Source organism: Medicago truncatula, chromosome 1, assembly GCF_003473485.1.
Source record: "Medicago truncatula cultivar Jemalong A17 chromosome 1, MtrunA17r5.0-ANR, whole genome shotgun sequence".
Lineage (NCBI taxonomy): Eukaryota > Viridiplantae > Streptophyta > Magnoliopsida > Fabales > Fabaceae > Medicago > Medicago truncatula.
This window is the reverse complement of record NC_053042.1, coordinates 10,744,306-10,765,161: the sequence shown is the minus strand read 5'-3', so window position 1 is coordinate 10,765,161 and position 20,856 is coordinate 10,744,306. Positions and strand designations below refer to the sequence as shown.

Genomic DNA, 20,856 nt, shown 5'->3' with positions numbered 1-20,856 from the left:
ATATTCCATTTTAGTTTCTCCAAAAAAAACTGACAGTAGGGGTAACGGTAAAATAGTTTATCAACTAAAATGACATATTTGAAACTTAAAGGACTAACTTGGAAATTCTGTCAAACTAAAAAGACGTAATTGAAACGTTCGAAACTTAAAGGACTAACTTGAAAATTCTGTCAAACTAAAAGGACCAAATGTGATATGATAATGTATATCATATTTAAATGAAGAAAATTACACTTATGAAACAATTATATATTACCATTATTTTGTTTTCAAACCAACTAACTATTGTTATATGTTCTGTACTCATAATAAATAAATATTACACAATTTATAAAAAATAAAAAAAAATTAACAAATTATATGAAATGATTTTTCTATATTTTAAAAGTAAAGTATAGTTCGTTTAAAAAAATAGTTAGATATGAAATGATAATTTTCTAGTAATTATTCAAACTGAATTTATGAATCAAAATATTAAATAATTGAAATTTTTTTAACTTTCCGCATTGTTACAATCTTGTAGAACCATAAGTTCAAACTAAGGTCACCATATTTCTCCATCCCTCTTGTGTGTATTTATTTCAATATGTTTGACCACTAATCCAATAGCCAAATAAAAAACTGAAAACAAATAACGCAATTAAAAAATAAACATGAATCGACAAACCAAAACTTTTTTTGACTAAAAGTTAAAGAATTTAATTTTTTTTAATAACCAAAATATAAACAAAAGATGAAAAGAAAAAAAAACTATGAAAAAAATATTAAAAAGAAAAAAAGATAATCTAATGATATACAATATTTTCGCATTACTCTCTAAATTCTGGAATTGGTACATGAACTATGTCTAATAATTCATTCTCTAGTATAGAACCAATGTACTTGAAATGATAAATTTGTTTTAGTAATTATTATGATTTGTTTAATGGTAAAAGATATTATATAAAAGAAGTATAAAACGAATGTACAAAGTCTAAACTGCATTTTTCGCCCCCTAAGTTTCAAAATATTGTAATTTTGGCCCCTATTAAAAAAATGTCAATTTTGGCCCCTTTCGTCTCAAAATTGGTGATAATCGCAACTTTTTGAGAAGATAAGGGGTCAAAAGATCATATTTTTCTTATGTTAGGGGGGTCAATAGAGTATATTTCCCTAAACAATGGGGTCACTTTTGCCATTTTTTTAATAGGGGACTAAAATTGCAACATTTTAAAACTTAAGGGGCGAAAAATACAGTTTAGCCAACATAAAAAGGTTCACCCGCAAAGGGAACCAAAATCACCAAAAAGAATAAAACCTACACCAACTACAAACACCACAAAACCAACACAACAGCATAAAAGAAAAGTATTTTCTCTTCCGTCCAATGACCAAAACCAACAGTAAGATGAACCAAGCATACTCACCCAAAAAATAAGACATTAAAACTCGAAAAACATACAAAAAGTCCTGCTCAAAGGAACCAAACAAGCCCCCCAAATATAGAACTATCGACTCCAACAAAGAATTAGTTCCACCATCTACTCATAGTGAGATCAAGGAAAACTAGGGTGAGACCCTAGAGAAAAGCTAATACCACGAAGAAAACTAAATCATATGATCCAATTTCTCCACATCTAGAGTCCTGCAAAAAAAAAAAACATCATTACGAGCTATCTGGATGGTCGACACAACTGTATGCTAAATCAACAAAAAAGCATGTGTAAACTTAAATCTACTAGCTAACCCTAAAAACCCCCAAAAAAAAAATACTAACCCAATCCCTCAGTCAAATCGAAGACCAACTGTTGATGAATTTCACAAATGCATTAAACCATAACAAGTAATAAAGTAGTACGTTATTATCTCGATGAGAATTATCATCTACTCGACAATTTACTAAACTTATTTAAATTTAAAAACAATTAAAGGATTTAAGGGTTGCAAGTTTGAAATTCTTGCACAATGTGAATAGTAGTTGTTTGCATAAAATAAAGGGTTTACTTCAGAGGTTTGGCGGCGATTAGGATTCTTCCAATCCCCCTGTCTTCTTTATCAGATTAGTGTTCAATACAAATTATGACTAAATACTTAAAAACTGATAGTTTGGATTATGAAACCATGATATATCTATAGAATTATATGCCTAGACAAGGGCGGTAAGAAATAAGTTCTCAAAAGATGGATCATAATCTAACAATCATACTTAAAAACCCTAATTCAATTAAGATAATTAAAAAACTTTCAATTTTAGTTCTTGTTCGGGTGAAAGCAAGGTATGTCAGCCTTATATCATAACCCTAGGATCATAGAAGATAATCCTAGATCTTATTTCTTCCTAAGGTCTAAGTATATACAATTAGGGCTTATTTTTGCTTAGGGGTCTCGTAGCATTACAAGATTCAGAAATATTTAAAATTATATAATAACTGAATCAAAAAAATTGCATTAATAAATTCCAACAAATAAACAAAGGTTCATCTTAGAACCTTAATCAGAGGGTGTTTGGTTGCTCTTGGCAACATAAAATCTAAACAAGAAAGAAATACAAAACATACTTAAAAGGAGGTTGGAAAGCTCCTAGCTGCTCCTTGATGCTTGCCTTCACCTTGAAATTCCAAGTTTCTGAATGAATAATAGTGCGTGCAAATGTCTTTATTTATAGGCATTTTTCTATATGGGTTAGAACGTAGTTTCTTGACTTTTTCTACTTAATCGGCTTGAAAATAAGTAGTTAGGAAAAGAAAAAAAAAACTCAGAACTAGGCACTTGGGGCGTATAGGGTAGGGAATTTTTCCCTATTAGTATTGCTAAGAAAGCAGTGCTTGAACTTGTCACTGATGACTAGCTTGGTCAACATATTTGCTGATTTCTCTAAAGTATGAACATTTCCAAGTATTATATGTTCAGATGCAAGTAACTCTTTGATCATGTGAACCCTCACATCAAGATGCTTGGTTTTGGCATGATATATCGAATTGTTTGCCAAATAAATGGCAATCTGACTATCACAATGCAACCAAACTCCACCTTCTTGAACGCTCAATCCTCTCATTGATCTTGATGAATGTTAGAAGCATGTATGTTAGGAGTTCAATTCAAGGCACTCTGACTCATGGTTGTATAATTATCTTGACATGTTGTGAACTGCGAATCAGTATTTGTTACCGATTCATGGTACTTTTGTGAATTGGTTTGCATAAATTTCCATATAATTCCTCAAAATCGATGAACCGGCGAGCCAAGATAAGTAGGTGAAGATCGAAGAAAGAGGAATAAGAGGTTGAGTATGAGATAAAAGATAAAGGAGAATCTTGGATGCTGAAAATAAATTTTGTAGAAAATCTCTTTGAAGCTTGGAGAAAGAGAACATGTCTTGCAAAATAACACTGATAAAAGAAAAAAATAAGTAAATATAAAAATAAATGATAAGTGGGCACTAGTTTGTTGTAGCTGGCTATTATAATCTTTCTACTTTTTCACACTTTTGATTAATTTAAATAATTAAATATTAAGAGATTTTGAGTACTGATGCGGACAGTGTTGAGTAGTAGGAAAGACTAGACTGACATTGAATAAAAATTATTTTGTTCTTAAAATTTTGTTAATATCTTACTGTACTTAGGTAGTACTAATACTACGAACTGACACGTACTTAATCTCTATACCTTCCTATGTACCAAATTCTGCATATGTAATCGTGTACCACAAACATGTTCCCATACTACGTACCAGCACGAGTTGCGAGTTATGTGACTATGCTCCGACTATCACAATGCAACCAAACTCCACCTTGATGATGGTTCTTTTATTTTGTGTTTATGTTAGAGCCTCTAAATAGCAACCGATTGAAGCTTCTAAAGAATACCAATGCAGGATAAATAGAAACAACAATTGTGTCTTGCAGCAACAAGATCCCATATATCACACTTAGCCAACACTCATTAATATGTTCTTATGTTGGTTTTGAATTAATATCTCTCCTTCAAATAACTACCTAAGAAATTGTTAACACCAGCGTTGGAAATTCCAAAGCAATCATCATATTTTAATTAATCACACCACATATATATGGACTGTTAAAAATAGAGAAACATCACTTTTACAAACACACCAATCACATTACTATCAACACCATATATATAAATTAAAATTCATCCTATGTATCATTTTCAGTTTTGGTATTAGACCCTGTCAATAATGAAACACCATTTTCTTCATCCATCTTTGACACAATGTTAGTATCTAGTTTCTCCTTCTCCTCCTTTTGTACCTTTGCTATGTCATAAGATGCATGTACTCCAACAAGCAAGTAATATACAACCAAAATTGCAGTCCAAATACCAAATCTCCTAAATGAAGCCTTATCTAATGTTCCAAGAAGGAAAATATTGATACCAATGGATGCAGATGGTAAAAACGGCACTAGCGGTACGCCCCAAATCTTCGGTTTCTTCGCAAGAGGAACAAAGAACCAGATGCCGAATGTCCCCACAAACCAAATAGGTACTAATATAGTGTAACCAATCCACTCGTCGGTTTTCGACCAATAAACCGAACATCCAATCGATGATCCTAGTATGAGAAAAATGAATCCGAGAAATTTCATAACATCAAACCTAGAAGTCACACCTCTAACACAATATCTCCTAACCAATAGAGACAATGCCACAAGTGAAAAAAGGAACAAAGTTGAAATTGAAAGTAAATTAGCAAGAATATCAAGGCTAGTGAAAAATGCAACAATAGCAGTTGCAATAAACATAACAACAGTTGCGTTAACTGGTGTCTTAGTTTTTTTATTCACTCTTGCAAGCCATGAAGGTAACAAACTTGTTCTTGCCATGTGTGTGAGATATCTTGCTTGACCAACAGCACCAACAAGTAAAACACTAGTCATTCCTTTCAATGCACCAAATGCAACAATATACTTAGCCCATTTCATTCCAACAGCTTCAAATGCAACCGAAAAAGCCGCTTTTTCATCAACATCTGAATATTTTTGCATTAAACAAAGTGTAACACCCATCATGCAATAAATAAATGTTGTAAGTGTCATTGATCCTATTAGACCAATAGGGATATCTTTTCCAGGATTCTTCGTTTCCTCAGCCATTGTCGAAACTGCATCGAATCCAACATAAGCGAAAAACAAAACTGCAGCGGATGCAAAGATTCCTCTGGTTCCAAAAGGTGTGAAATCTTTGTAATTTTCAGCTTTAGCTTGTGATAAACCAGCAACTATTATGAACATTAGGACAATAACGTGTATTATTGAGGCAATGTAGTTTAAACGTGAGGAACCCTTTGTGCTGAAAATTGCAAAGGTGGTAATAATTGCAAGAGCAAAAACAGCAATAGGGTCAAGTTCATTGTAATCGTTTGCTAGGGAATCGACTATGATGAGGAATTTGTCTGATGGTTGGTTGCAAAGTGTTGCAAAATAGGATGTCCATGAACGTGAGACTGCAGCACCACCAATCACATATTCAAGAATAATGTTTCCTGATGCTATGAATGCTACAAATTCACCAAGTTCAACTCTTATGTAAGCAAAAGAACCACCTATAATAAAAGAAATGTTAGTCAAAGGTTTTGCCAACATTTTTCAGTTGTTGCTAAAAGAGACTTGAACAAATAACATACAAAAAATTACGTACCAGCCACAGGGATTTCCACAGCAAATTCAGTGTAACAAAAAACAGACAACATAGCAGAAATGCCCGAGACAATATATGATAAAACCACAGCAGGTCCCACAGTGTTCTTAACTTCAAGTCCTGTTAGTACAAAAATACCTGAACCAATGACACTTCCCATGCCAAACCATATCAAGTCCCACCAAGACAGTGTTTTCTTCATTTCATGTTGACTTTGTTTCCTCACATCCACCAACTCAACTTCATCGTTGGATCGGGCAGTAACCCGATCCAATAATCGGCAGGGCGTGTATAAGAGCGCTCTACCGTAGCTTGGCAAGCTCTCAAATGACTTTAATTTTGTTGATGGAGGGGCAACATTTTCTTCTCCAATACTTGAATTGGCATTTGGTTCTTCCATTCTATAAAAGATGGTCCACGCTGAAATTGATATAACATTATTAAAAAATTAATTCAAATTTTGATCTAATAACGCATAGATACATTTGAGATATGTTTTTTTTTTTTTAGGGAACATTTGAGATATATGTTAAGAACACATTTTTTACAATATATATTGATCTTTTAAAGGGATATTGATATATTCCCTCTGTTATAAAATATAGGTATAAATGAGTCAAAGAAAATTGATGTATTTAGACCTAATTTTATATCAAATACATCAATTTTATTTGACTCGTTTTTACATATATTTTAGGGTCATGCTAACCGGTGCCCCCGGGACACCTGTTAAGCATACAAAAAAAAGAAATTTTTACCATAAAAGGAAGTTTTGTTGACTTATTTAATTTATAGATTAATTAAACAATTTTCAATGCAATAATTAACATATAATTTCCCTTTTTATTATCCTAACCAGTGCCCCGGGAGCACCGGTTAACATTTCCCTATATTTTATATCGGATGGAGTATATTGATAACACGTGGTCCGCGCGTCCATATATATAAAAAAAATACTATCTAATGCATTATTGTTCTTTTCATCAATAATTAGCATGTACTATTTATTACTAATCACCTTTGTTTAAAGTGTTCTTTGTTCTAGTCAACCAGAATTATATGCATTTATGTTCTTTTATATTAGGAAGTTCTAGAAATTAGATGCATAGAACAATGTGAAATCAACTCAAATAACTTGTAATTTACACTGTCATATACGACGTCTAATCCTGAAAAAGAGCTAGAGATTATTATTTTTAAGATATTTTTGTGAAAGTGAAACAGACACTAATTTGTGTTTACTATATCATATAACTACTAGTAATTCTCAAAAAAGAAAAAAGTACTAGTACAAATTAAGGATAAAAATGTTGTAAAAAAAAAGCTAAATATAAAAGTATGAGTCGTAAATTGACGCTCGCAGTACAACTATTTTGAAGAATAATTACCATAATAGTGACTTTCAAGGTACATATTTTTTTGAAAAATTATACTTTGATTTTTAAAGTAGCAAGCAACCAGAAGACATCACAAGAGACTGAGAGAGTATTGTGTTGAAGAAGAATATGAATCATAATAGTTACTACTTTACTGTATTACGATTTTTTTGAAAAATGATTATTGTAAAATTAAAGTCACTTTTTTGGGTAAATAGTTTTTTTTTTTTTTAAAGTAATACTATAAATATCATGGACACTCATCTTATGGTATACTTTGAAAAAAAAATATCGTCAGGTTATACGATAGGCATTTTTTGTGCAACAGTGGAAGATAAAAAATATATATAATACCATGATTAATCTAAAATCTTTTCCCAGAGCTCAAGTGATCAATTTGTTCAACAATTTATTGAACTCACTTTAGAGAATACGTGAATAACATCAGCCGATGATAAATAAATGAATAGTAATAAATATAAATAACAAATGAGTGATATTATATAAATCAATCATTTTTAGACGAACCAAATCAATATAAAAGAGCATACAAGAATGCCAAGATTTATGAACACAAATACCTTACCTCTTTCAATGTGGAAAACCCACCCACGGGCTTGAATGAAGGTCACGTTTATTTTAAAACTTTGAAAGGAGAAAATCACATCAAAACATTTCTTTTTGTACCATATATATAAGAAAGACCTTATTGATAAACATATATGAAGATTATTGTGTCCGGCCGGCAATATACAACACCAAAACAAAACGACAAATACTACCCCTTTCTCTTCAAAAAATGACAAAATTGCTCTTCTCCCATCCAAAATTGCTCCCTCCCATAAAAAAGGAAGAAAATACCCCCACGTGACTTAAGTCACGCAGGTGTTATACCCTGCGTGTCTTAAGTCACTCTAGATTACAACCTGAGTTAGTTAAGTCACTCTGAGATATAACATGCGTGAGTTAAGTCACTCTAGATTACAACCTGAGTGAGTTAACTAACGCTGAAAGTACCGAGCATTACTTAAACCACGCAAGTTGTATCCTAGAGTGACTTAACTCACTCAAGTTGTATCCTAGAGCAATTTAAGTCATGCTGCGTATAACACATGCGTGACTTAAGTCACGTGAGAGGTATTTTCACCAATTTGTATGGGAGGGAGCAGTTTTGGATGAGAGAAGAGCAATATACTACCTCTTTCTTTTCATATATCATCTATAATTTAGAAATGTAAGGCCTGTTTGATTTAGTTTTTAAAAACTGTTTTGTGGTTTTTAAAAATTTAAGAACTAAAAACTTATTTGATTAAACACTTTTGAAATAACAGTTTCGGAAACAATTTTGAAAAAATCAGTTTTCAAAACTAAAAAACAGAAACTAGTTTTAGCTGTTTTGTTTTTTTGTTTTGATTTTCCTTTGAAAACTAAAAACACGGAGAACTAGCTCCTTTTATTAATGGCATTTCCGTAATAATATCAATCTTGAAAACAGTTTTTGATAATTTGATTGCCAAACAATTTTTCTTTTATTTTCTTCTTCAAAAATAGTTTTTAAAAACCGATTTATAAATGAAAATTTGAGAACTGAAAACCGGAATTGATTCAAATAGGTCCTAATTGTTCTATTTTATAAGATTATTTTTGGCGAAAATTTGATAAGATTATTGTTAAATCATCTCTAACATTAAGTGATTTCATTCATATAATTTGTCAGTAAAGATATTTTTATACAGTCAATCAATTATAATTTATAATAGTTAGACTATCAAAAATCTTTAAAATTTAATCATAACTACTTTTAAAATTACGTACATAATTGATAGTGAATTGTTGGCAGTGTAAAACTTTTACAGTGATAGTGTATAAAAAAGTTGAACTTCATTGACTCTTTTTTTTTCTTTTATCAATCATACCATTATCTTAACAAAAATTTTACGGTTGCTTTAATAGAGACAGATAGAGAGTAACTTGATGAGTTTGACCCATGAAAGCTAAGTATATATTACAAACTTACTGATCAAATTATTTCTTGATTTATGCATAACAATATTAAAAAACATAAAAACAATACTGTAGTCTTAGTCTTATTCTCGAGGCATAAGAAGAAAGAAAGAGTAAAAAAAATAGAGAGAAAAAACAAATGAAACTAATGTATGTACGAAGCTATTGTGTATATAAAAACAGATGGAGTATTTCATAATATAAAATAAAAACAGATGGAGTATATTTATATAAATAAGTCTATATGGTGTACTTTCCAATGGAAATGATTTTTGTTGATGTGTACATTAGAAGTTAGTGATCGTCAAAACAAACTAATTATTTAGATGTGAGAGAATGAATGATTTAGAGAGATAGGAACAAATGCATCAAAGACAAAGGCACTGAAGTGCTACCCGAGAAATAATAAGAACAAAAAGATATTGAATTGATAGAATCTTTTGTGGACGACTAATCAACATAAAACCAAAAGGATATGTCTTAATGTTTATAGTTTTCAATATTCATTCCAGTTGTATTGCCACGGACACGAAACCACCAAGGCCAGAGGAAACAATACAAGTAAATGAGTAATACAGTACCAAACAAAATTCTTAGGAAAGAGACGTCAACAAAGTATAACTATACATAAAACAAAACAATTTTTGTTTAACTGAGAAAAATTAGCTTCTTTCTTAACATATCTCTTTGTCTATTCTGGAACTAATAGAAGCGTCACACATTAGGGTTGAACTGTTTTGATACATATCCAATCAATCAATGCCATGTGCCCTGGTTACACCAAGGAACCTAAAAATTTGAAGACATGGTTATTTGAACAATCATTTTGTGAGACAATTTATGTGACAACAAAAGATATACTACCTCTGTTCCTTTTTAATTATCACATTTTGACATTTTACATAAATCAATATAGTCAATGATTGTTATTACTTTTGATGCAATAAGTTGTACTTTTACTATAATAACCTTATTTATTTAATATCTCATTTTATATATTTCTCTCTCCGCAATAAATAACTTAGGATAATATTGGTAAAACAACATTTAATGTTGCATTGAACTTTGAAAGTGACAGTTAAATAGGAACAAAAAATTTCTTCAAAAGAGACACTTAAAAAAGAACGGAGGGAGTAAATAAAAAAGTAGATATTGACACGCAAACCAAAGCAATAGAAAGATAAAGTAAAAACAGTAACAATGTGAGTACGAGAAAAAAAATTGTTTCAAAATTGTTGTTCAAATATCTTTTCTCAAATTTACCATAAACTAAACGCTCTAAGAGCAACAAATTCTTTATCTAATATGTTGAGATTTCCACTACTAATCTACTAAACATAGGATTGAGTTTTCTTGATCTATCAAATTATTTATTTTCTGTAGTTAAGAATTTACCATAAACTAAACACTAATACAAGAAATCTTTAGACCAAGTCTATATGTTGTTTTTTTTTTTGAAGTATAATAGCTAAACATGTGTATAAAAAAATTACATTGTCGGTGAATAAAGCATTAAACTTGTGTTAATGTTAATACAACTACACATACTCAGATAGTTTATTGTAAAACTGATTATACTTAAATCATTAACATATACAATAGCATTTCCTTTGTTAATATAACTAAACTCAAATTAGGTGATTAAACTAAATTATAGATAAATTGCAAAAGTGACATTCTGCAAGAAAAGTTGATAAAATTTCCAATACTACTGTGCTTGATAAATGCTAATCCTTACAATGATATGGAGAAAGCAAGTTCTTGATACAGAGTTATGACACTACAGTTCAGGCATACAAGAAAAATTAATCATAACACTAACAATAATAACCCCAAATAAAAAAATATAACAAATAAAAGCTGACAGCAAAAGAACACCAACATTCTAGAAAGAGAAATAACATTAAATTTACATATTACATCCCTGATATTCCATGAAAATCAATCAAAATTTGTTAAGATCACATGAAAATTAGATGCCCAGGCCAAGTTGCCAAGTGTAGTAGGACATCATGTTGAGATACAAACATGACCAAAACAAGAGTAAGTTCTCATAGAATTAGTCTTCGTCCATGCCAGCAGGTTGCTCTCTCTTGCCAGGTCCTCCAGCCGGTTTTGCCATAATAATCTGAAAACATCAAAATACCACATCCATAAATTTATGCATGGAGAAAAATGGATCATATTGACAAAAATAAGATATGGATCAAAATCATGTATCAAATTTCAAACAAGATACCCAAACAACAACAAAGTCTTATCCCACTAAGTGGGGTAAGCTACATGGAGAAAGAAAAAAAAAAAAAAAAACAACGGCATACACCTTATATTAGTGTTCATTCACCAAAGTAACTACAATACTTTATTTTCATTTACTATTTTTTAAACATGAAACACAATGTTTTAAGTATTAAAAATAAGACTCTAAATAATAAGTCACATGGCTTTAACAATTCAAGCACCCTGAGAATTTCTCGCAAATTGAACAGGGAGCAAACAACAGTCTATTTTATTGATACAAATAAAAGGTTTGAACACAAAAGAGTAGAAGGATAGTGAATTGTATTTAAGATTGGTAATGGGTGCGTAAACTGAAAACAAAGAAAGAAATTATGGTAGAATGAATCTATCAGCTCACCAAAAGTCTAAGGCCCCCTCACCAATCAATGGACTTTTGGTGATCCTCTCGTATTGAAATCAAGAATCACTTTATTCCCTACGCTCATTATTCCTTTTAACTTCCCTTACACATTATCCCTCTCTCCCATCTGCCAACTCAGCTTCCGCATTTTTCTTAACTCATTTCATTTTTCCTAATAATAAACCTTCCATATAGGGCCTACTCTCCTTTACTAGTATCGACGAATATCAAAACCTACTGTTATCAGCAAGACCCAATTGGGAAAGTACATGTTAGAAGTTTTCTGATTCTCTGTCTATTGGAAGTTTTCTGATTCTCTGTCTATTGGAAGTTTTCTGATTCTCTGTGTATTGGGTTCTCTTATAGCTCAAAGCAAGATCTATCAGTAGAAGTTTTTTTTCCCTTTGTAAATTGCTACTCCCTAAAGTCTGAACCAGTTTTTATGGGAAGGCTTGCGTACTCATGGTGTACAAAAAATGCAATGTGTGGCTTTGAGCATTCAAAATTAACAGTTAATTTGTTGCCCCTGAAAATATTACATTTTTGTGATTATTCACTAGTTTCTTATTCAGTTTTTTTTGACATATTTTTTTATCCAGTTGTAATCCTTAGGAAGACAAAATCATGTGTTCAATCTTTAGGGAGGGACTAATAGCAAACTATTGGGGACCAAAAATAATTAAAATAAAATAGGAACTAAAAAACAGCTGATTACCTGGTCCACCCGTAGCACAGTGCATGCAGCATCAGCAGCGTATTTAAGAGCAAAAAGCCTGAGCAGATGACAACAATAATTTAACTTGTCATTGAATGGTACGAGGAAAATAAATTATTTCAAATATAAGCAGTTGAAAGAAGGCTCCACATTTGTCACAAGTGCTGGTATTGTATTCAAACTTATATATGACAGCTAGAAAAAGCTACAATTATAATAGGGGAAAACAATTCCAACATTTGCCTTAAGTAAGGGGTTTCCACTAAAAAATAAAATAAAAAAAAAAAAAGATGCATGCATATTAGAATTTAGAAAGAAAGTAATTTACTTAGCCATGTGGAGATCCCAAACATGTGTGGTTGTGACATCCTTACAAACACCCTCGTCCAAATCAATGCCAACTTTAGTGTTTCCTGATGCATGTTCTGCGTAGAGAGAAGATATAATCTCCATTGCATTTAACCCAGCATTCTCCGCCAATGTTCTAGGAATCATCTCAAAGCTTTCAGCAAATTTTGCTATAGCATACTGATCCAATCTGCAGAGCCATTGCAAATTTTTAGTACTTCCCTTTCATGTCTGAATTATCAAAGAAGCATTAAACGAGTAAAATAAAGGTTTAAGCTTGTTTAAGCTTTGTATAATAGAATCTCTAACTTGCAATCAAGTTTTGATTTTAGAATTTTTAGAGCAGGGGTGCCATTTAGACCTTATCTCTAATGTGAGACTTGAGTTTTAACCATTAAACCTCTCAAACCCATTCTCAGTATTCTTGGACTTGGTGCACGTATAATATGGTGGGCCGTGGGTGGTCTGATGGATCTAGGATAAGTTATAATACCATCTTAGTTTTGAGCCAAACCAGCCCCACAAAACCTATTTGTTCGGTGATGATTATCTCCCACTTATAAACACTACTGAGGCCATATTACAGCCAAATGTCGGTCTCTCAACATAAGGCCCTCACACTCATGAATAGACATTTAAAGTGTGACCCTCATGGGCTGATAAAGGTGAGGGCTTCCCTCAACTTATAACCAATAAAGGCCATGTCACTATTGAATGTGGGACTCAAACACACATCCACATGCCGAAGACTGAAAATCTGAAATGTGGCCTGATAATGGGTGGCCCAACAAATATGGGACACATAAAAACTGGTGGTATTTTAGATTCTGGGTCCAACTCAACTCTACAAACCAATTAAGGTGAGGGTTGCCCCTAAACAATATACAGACCATATCATTAACCAATGTGGGACTCTCAGTAAAATTAAAGAGAAATACAGCATACCCTGTCTCCTTGAAAGAAAACTCCTTCACCCTCTTAGCTAACTCAATTTCAGTTGCTGCAGCTCCAGGCACAATACGGCTATCCCTGCACATAGTCTGATAAATAGTTGCATAAAATAAGACAAATCAGTATTATTTCTAAAAAAGAAATCCCTTCAAAAGTGCAATTCAAAATGGTGCAGTACCATCCGGTATGTTTGCGGAGGCCATACTTTTTTATTAAGCAGTCATTTTTTGGGGGTTAGGATACAATCAACTTGGTAAAGCAATAAAAGCATACAACATCAGCAATTACCTTGTAAGTGTTCACTCCATCATCAACTGCTCTTTCAATATCATCAAGTATACTATCAGTACTTCCTCTTAAGACAACAGTTGCTACAGAATTGCCACCTTCTTCATTTTTAACAATGGTCACCTGCATCATTAAACAAGATAAAAGAGGGAAAATCATATACAACACTTAAAATGGGAAAATACTAATGGAGTAAAGGATACATACAAGAAATGAACCAAGAATATAACAGAAACCAAATATTTAAACATACCCTTGCACCACCAATTTCCTCAACTGAAACAGAATCAACATATCCAAGATCATCTGGGTTTGGTCGACTAAGCTTCAACTGTAGTATGAAAACAAAAATTAGAAAAAAAAGGTACAGTAACAGAAGATTCTTTATGAAGTGAAAGATAAAAAAACACACCATAGCTACAGAACCAGTTGTACGGCAAAATCGACGCAGTTCAAACTTAGAGCTGATTTTCAGAACCATAAGCCTACAAGCATGAATTTTGATTAAGAAGACCACATAGGTAGATTCATAGCATGACTTCAAAATTCAAATTGATACAGTAAAAAAATTATAAGTAATTATTTGATGTGCGATAGCTTAAGGCAATTAAAAACGAAAAAAATGGCGTATGAATTCACTCACTTATAACGCTCGCAGAAATGCAAAGCCATCTCTCCTACTGCTCCTCCGCTTACAATCACTTGGGCACCAGAATCAACTACAGCCTTGATGAGCTCTTCTACTTTAGCCTCTTCAGTTTTCGAATAATTTTCTAGCTATAGAAAACAAAAATTCAAAAATAAGAGCATTAAGCACAAAAGTTGACAAACCATTTTTAAAAAAAAACACAAGAAAATAATCCATGAGCTACAAAAGGAAAATCCCAGCACATCAGATCATAACAGTTTCAGAATCAATAAACTAGTTTCTTACAAGCAAAACACAGTTGAAAACTGAACTAGATGTTGTAGTCAGTGTGTTACAAGTTTAAATTAAAGTACTAAAATTAACTTCCAAACAAAAGCTCTGACCATGACAGCTTTGTACAGCAGTCGGTTAGATCTAATAAGTAGTGCCTTTGTTTTCATGGTTTTCCCTTTCCACGCTATCTTCCACCAATACTAAGTTTGATTCCCCTCCTCCTCCACACCAAGCACTGCTCCCTTCCACTCTGTCACTCTCTCCTTCTCCCCTTCCCCTTCCCTTCTAAACACTTTTCCTTAAATTCCTAAACAGAACATTGCACGCGTTTCGGTCATCATTGATATCACAGGCATCAAATCTAAAAACTTGTTTATCTAAAGTTGGAACTTAACACAGGTTTGGTAGGGTGAAGTTCTGGGTTCTTTCTGTTGGAATCTACAAATGAAGAGACTGTGTGATAGATGTTCCAGCTCTTTGGTGTGCTTGTAGTTGCTAGTCATCATACCCATTGATTGAAATACACTGCCGGCGGCATGTTTAGCAACTAAAATTTGGGAAATTAGATTATTTTTCTTTAATTATTGGTTGCAAGGAAAATGAAAGACAAATTTGATTTGAAGCAATAGTAGGAAATAGAAAGAGAAGGTTTCTGGTTAGCTACTGGATAACATTCCAGAGTCTTACTTACTGCCCCAGATTTCATCATCAATTTTCTGTTTTTTTCACTAATAGTCTAATACTGGATGAGTCAATCATTCATCCTACAATCCAATAAAACAGAATAAAGTAATAGTAATCAAATTTACAGTCATTTTGATATACCTGTTCAGCAGAATGTATGAGAACAGTTCCTTTAGTTTCAGTTGCAGATGTATCAACACCACCAGCAAACACAGCAACCTAAAAGAGTATTGAAAAAAGACCTCAGTACAAGACACAGTATGAAGATCTGCAATAGCATATCATGGTGAGGACAAATTCTTATAAAAAGATGAAATAAAAATAGCAACAGATCATGCTTCATGATGTTCCAAGCAAATATTTCCAAGGAAAGTATATGGAATTCAACCCAAAAACGAGAGAGAACATATAACTCTTCTTTAAAATTACTTCAGCATCACAGCTGAATTACAAAATCTCAACATGGAAGACATGACAACTAGTATGGCATAAAAAGTAAGCAAAATAAGCTGAATACATGTCAAAAACAAGCATTCCTTACTTCTGTTACATATTCCCTTTCACAAATGGTATGTACCCCATGGAAATAATGTACCAAGAGAAATCATACAAAATTGAAGTCTTCAATAAGCTAAGTGGGGCGCATGATACTTATAATTATTAATATTAACAATGTATAATGAATAGTGATAGCAATTGCGTCTTCAGAACATGAAACCCATTTAAAGGACAGATGCTGACAAAAATTCAGGTTAGATAGCCCATCTGTAGTATTGGAAGCAAACACAAGCCATAGTCTGAAGAATAACATCCACACATCAATATTTTAAAATGGCAGCTTGTGCACAACACTGATTCTGGTTTTCTAATGAAGCCGCAACTAAAAAATGACACTCCTAAATCCTAATCACCTATTCATTCAGTTGTTCCATCTTCTATACTTTGCTATTTCTAATGTCATGCCCTTCATTTATCATTTATTTTTAATGATTTATCATTAACTCGGAAAATGTATTAGGCAAATAAGATAGATTAAAACCATGAGTACAGCCTTGATATTAGTCAAAAGTCAAAACATAGGTAAAACCAAGAGTATAGCCTTCATACATCTTGTAATTGTCTAGCATGCAAAAATGACAAAGTTGTGAAGAATCTCAACCAATAAACAATATAGTAAGTAGACTCTCCGGTGAAACCCTAAAAATCTCAAATATATAGAAAGCTAACCTTTGCCTTTTCCATTCTCTTTATACTACCAACAGCATCATTTCTCAGAACCATTCCCCGAACAACTGTACTATTACGCAAGCCTCCTCCTAAGAGCTTTGCGACACGAACATTGTCCACATTAAAGTTTACAGGGTTTTTTGGACACACTTGGATGCATGCCTACATTTTCCAAACAAAGGTCGGAATGTCAAGTGCTTCACCTACAAAGTATATTGAAATCATAGTAAAACCGGGTAATGAGGATAAACTCACATCAGCGACAAGAGAGCATATAGTATCTTCTTGACCGAATTGCTTGCTAGCAACAGCAGCTTTCATTCGAGAAATAACTTGCTCCTTGTCACGGACATCCATATTGTCGGAACCTTCCTCAACAAGTTCATCCAATATTTCCATAGTCTGAAATAGGATAAAGACTTAAGAGAGAGAGAGAGAGAGAGAGAGAGAGAGAGAGAGAGAGAGAGAGAGAGAGAGAGAGAGAGAAAGTATGGCACTTAAAGATAAATCACTAAATTATATTGGTTAGAGGAGTTTGCAAGGGATAGAGAAATGATGCTCAACCTGCATAAACCTTCTTATTTTAGACCTCTTTGTTCAAATTTCAAAGTTGAAAGGATTACACAGAGCTTATCATTTTTTTTTCAATAACCCCTCGTTTAATTTTATTAGGCATTTATTATATCTCTCTCAATTTAAAAACAGAGTATATCATGCCCTTCTCTTTCTCCCCAAATCCATCCAACAGAAAATATCCTGATATCTATGCATCAAAAGGAAAGTGTAATATAATTGAATTGACTAAAGTTATTGTTCCATTAATTGAATAAAAGGGCAACCCGGTGCACTAAAGCTCCCGCATACGCAGGGACCGGGAAGGGGTCCCACCATTATTGGTGTATTGTACGCAACCTTACCTTGTTTTTTACACAAGAGGCTGTTTCCAGGACTTGAACCCGTGACCTTTCAGTCACATCACATGACAACAACTTTACCAGTTGCGCCAAGGTTACCCCTCTGTTCCATTAATTGAATCCTTTTATGATATAGAACAGACAAAAACAAGTTCCATCCAATATCCTCAGAGTCAGAGCAAATTGAGGTGATCCCTTATAGTATACAACGGGATTGTATGTGTCTCCATATTTCATTCATCCTATCTTATTTTAAACAATCCAAATGACATGAAACTAATAATCAGCCTTGTCAAACAGAAGATATCTAGCGGCGCATTAGCATTGCAGCGCAGCAGAGTTTTAACAAGGACTAAACATAGATACAGTGCTTATAGTACTGTTCTTACTTTTCCTCTCACAAAAAGACAGCTTTTTTCTCAAGAGACCGTTTTTTTCTCACCCTTTTAAAATTGTTAGTGACATCCCTTAGTTGAGAACAGTAGAAACAGTGTATATTGTGCAGCACTGCTAATGTACCATTCCATCCATTTTGGATCAATCGAAATGAAAACATGAACCTAACAAACCTTAGCAATGGCTTTGGTATATCCACTGATAATCTCACTAGGATGCAAACCCATCCTAATAAGCTCTTCAGCACCATGAAGTAACTCGCCGGCAAAAGAAATAGTTAAATTAGCGCCATCACCAATTTCCTCTTGTTGAGCCTTCCCAGCCAAAACCAAAATCTTAGCAGCAGGATGTTGTACTTCAAGTTCATTTACAATGGTAGCGGCATCATTTGTCACAAAAAGTTTGTCCAAATGATTTATAACCATCTTATTCATCCCTAATAACAAAATAAATTAATTAAAGTTAGTGAAACAAAAACAAACTAGGGGACCTGTTAGGATTGGTTAACTTAAGCTCATCTACTGACACATAAGTTTTGTGAGACTTTTCAGAAGAACTTAGGAAAACAGCTCAGAACATTGTTCATAAGTTTTCAACTTATTTTAGCACGCCTAGATAGCTTATGAAAACAGCTTATTGCTTGTACAGAACCAAATTAAACAGAAGCTATTTACGGATTATAAAAAAGCAATTTTGGTATTTTCAGAAAACAGTAGATAACATTGTTCATAAGCTGTTACAGATTATAAATAAAAAACTGAAGTGATTTTGGTATTCAATAATTTAAAGATTAACTTTTCGAATTTTTTTTAGAAAACAAAAAAAAGATATTGTATGTTTGTTTACCACAATGAAAATCAGTTATAAACAATGATTTTATGGAGAAGCAACTCAAAACAGCTTCTCATGTGAAGCAGTTTTTAGAAAAACAAATTCTTATCAGGTTCTTAATTTTTAAACAGACTGTGATAAACAGATGTCAACTCTAAAAGTAATTATTTTGTTTAAAAATAGTGTTCTTCCTCAAACATTTTGAATTAACTTATTCGAGCTAACCTACTAACATACACTTTGTGAGACTGTTTGGAAGAACTGATGAAAAAGCCTATGACATTGTTCATAAGCTTTTTTCAACTAATTTTCATGTTCTCCGAGACAACTTATGAAAACAGTTTACATATGAACCCAATTTAGGGTTCAATTGTTACAGATTATAAAAAAAATGATTTTGGTATTCAATAGTTTAGAGAATAATTTTTATAAATTTTTCAATAATCAGAAGCAATTCCATGTTTGTTTACTATAAAGAATATCGCTTAAAAAAAAGTCAGTTATAAAAATTGATTTCACAAAAAAACTACTCAAAACACCTCATTTGAAGTAGTTTTTAGAATTTGTTTTCTTTCAGATTCACTTTTTTAAGAAGCTGTAACAAACAGATGTAAACTTCTAAAAGAGATTATTTAGTTTAAAAATAACAATTTATTCTCAAATTAAGCTGTCACAAACAGGCTCTTAACTTTATTTTTACCTTTTGCTATAGAAATAGCTTACACATGTGTTTATTGGTTATGCTATAAGCTACAGATAAGTTATTTATCTAAAATTGACCTAGATCGAAGACTAAACTTTCACTATCTCAAAATAACTTGTTACTTGTTACAGATTGTCGAAAAAATGAGAATCTGAAAGAAAAAGAAAAATAATTCTAAAAAATGCTTCAAATAAGTTGTTTTTAGTAGCTTCTCCAGAAAATCAGTTTAAATAAGTGATTTTAATTATGGTAAACAAACACAAAACAACGTCAGCTTCTTTAAAAAATTAAAAAATAAAAATAAAAATTAATCTCTAATTTATTAAGTATCAAAATAACTAACATATAGAGATATCTCATGATAAGCATTTGTGCTATAAGCTGCTGTAAATAAGTTGTTTATCCAAACAGAACATAGATCAGAAACTAAACTTGACTAAATCTAAATATAACAGTACAAAAACAGTTAATTTATCGAAACAAGACCTAGATCAGAAAATAAATAAACTTTACTAAATCTAAACTTAACAGTTAATTTGAATCTTAACAGTTTAGGGTTACCATTGGGACCGAGGGAAGTGCGAGTGATAGTGGAGAGTTGGTTACAAGCATCGATGTTTTTGAGAACGGCTTCGTCGAGACCAGAGAGATGTTTGTGACCTTCTTTGAGCATAGATTGGATTCCATAAGGTAAACCTACCATTTTTGCAGCTTCAAGCTTTACGGTGGCTGCGAAAGTGAGAGTGAGAGATGTGAAGAAGTTTAAAACCCTGCAGTTGTGTTTTGCAGTGTAGACCTAAACCCACGAAATGAAAATGAGAAAAAAAAGAAATGAGACAGCCCTAGAAACCTGGGCTTTAGAGCAAAACTTTATTTATACTTTTTTTTGGGTTAAATATATTTTTGATCATTTTAAATATGTTAACTTTTTATTTTAGTCCTTTTAAAAAAAATTCAACTATTAGTTTCCGAAAAATATTTCATCTTTATTTGTGGTCCCTTCTTCAAAGTAAACTCATATATAGAATTCATATTTTTGAATAAAAATTTATAATATTATAAGAATTTCCCCAAAAAAAAGATTAGAACTTTTTAGCAAAACATAAATTAAATATGAATTTTTATATTTTTTACAGTTAAAAGTACATATTTAATTTATATTTTGTTAAAAAATTCAAAAACAAAATTGCAAAGATTTTTACAATATTTTATACATT

General features: G+C 32.2%; 2 protein-coding genes across 2 annotated transcripts; both read right to left on the bottom strand.

Moving 5' to 3' along the window:
* Positions 1 to 4,093: 4,093 nt before the first annotated feature.
* Positions 4,094 to 6,012, bottom strand: LOC25482484 (cationic amino acid transporter 1). The gene is made up of 2 exons (XM_013611049.3): positions 5,640 to 6,012; positions 4,094 to 5,544 (listed from the first exon to the last, which is right to left on the bottom strand). Exons 1-2 carry the CDS (start codon positions 5,839 to 5,841, stop codon positions 4,139 to 4,141), a joined length of 1,608 nt encoding a protein of 535 aa, XP_013466503.2. The 5' UTR covers positions 5,842 to 6,012; the 3' UTR covers positions 4,094 to 4,138.
* Positions 6,013 to 10,736: 4,724 nt separating this feature from the next.
* On the bottom strand, positions 10,737 to 20,485 carry LOC25482483 (T-complex protein 1 subunit theta). Its single transcript, XM_013611048.3, has 13 exons — positions 20,201 to 20,485; positions 18,279 to 18,541; positions 17,051 to 17,197; positions 16,796 to 16,957; positions 15,710 to 15,787; positions 14,606 to 14,739; positions 14,375 to 14,447; positions 14,216 to 14,293; positions 13,963 to 14,085; positions 13,669 to 13,763; positions 12,704 to 12,913; positions 12,376 to 12,433; positions 10,737 to 11,147 (listed from the first exon to the last, which is right to left on the bottom strand). Exons 1-13 carry the CDS (start codon positions 20,340 to 20,342, stop codon positions 11,079 to 11,081), a joined length of 1,632 nt encoding a protein of 543 aa, XP_013466502.1. The 5' UTR covers positions 20,343 to 20,485; the 3' UTR covers positions 10,737 to 11,078.
* Between the last annotated feature and the right edge of the window lie 371 nt (positions 20,486 to 20,856).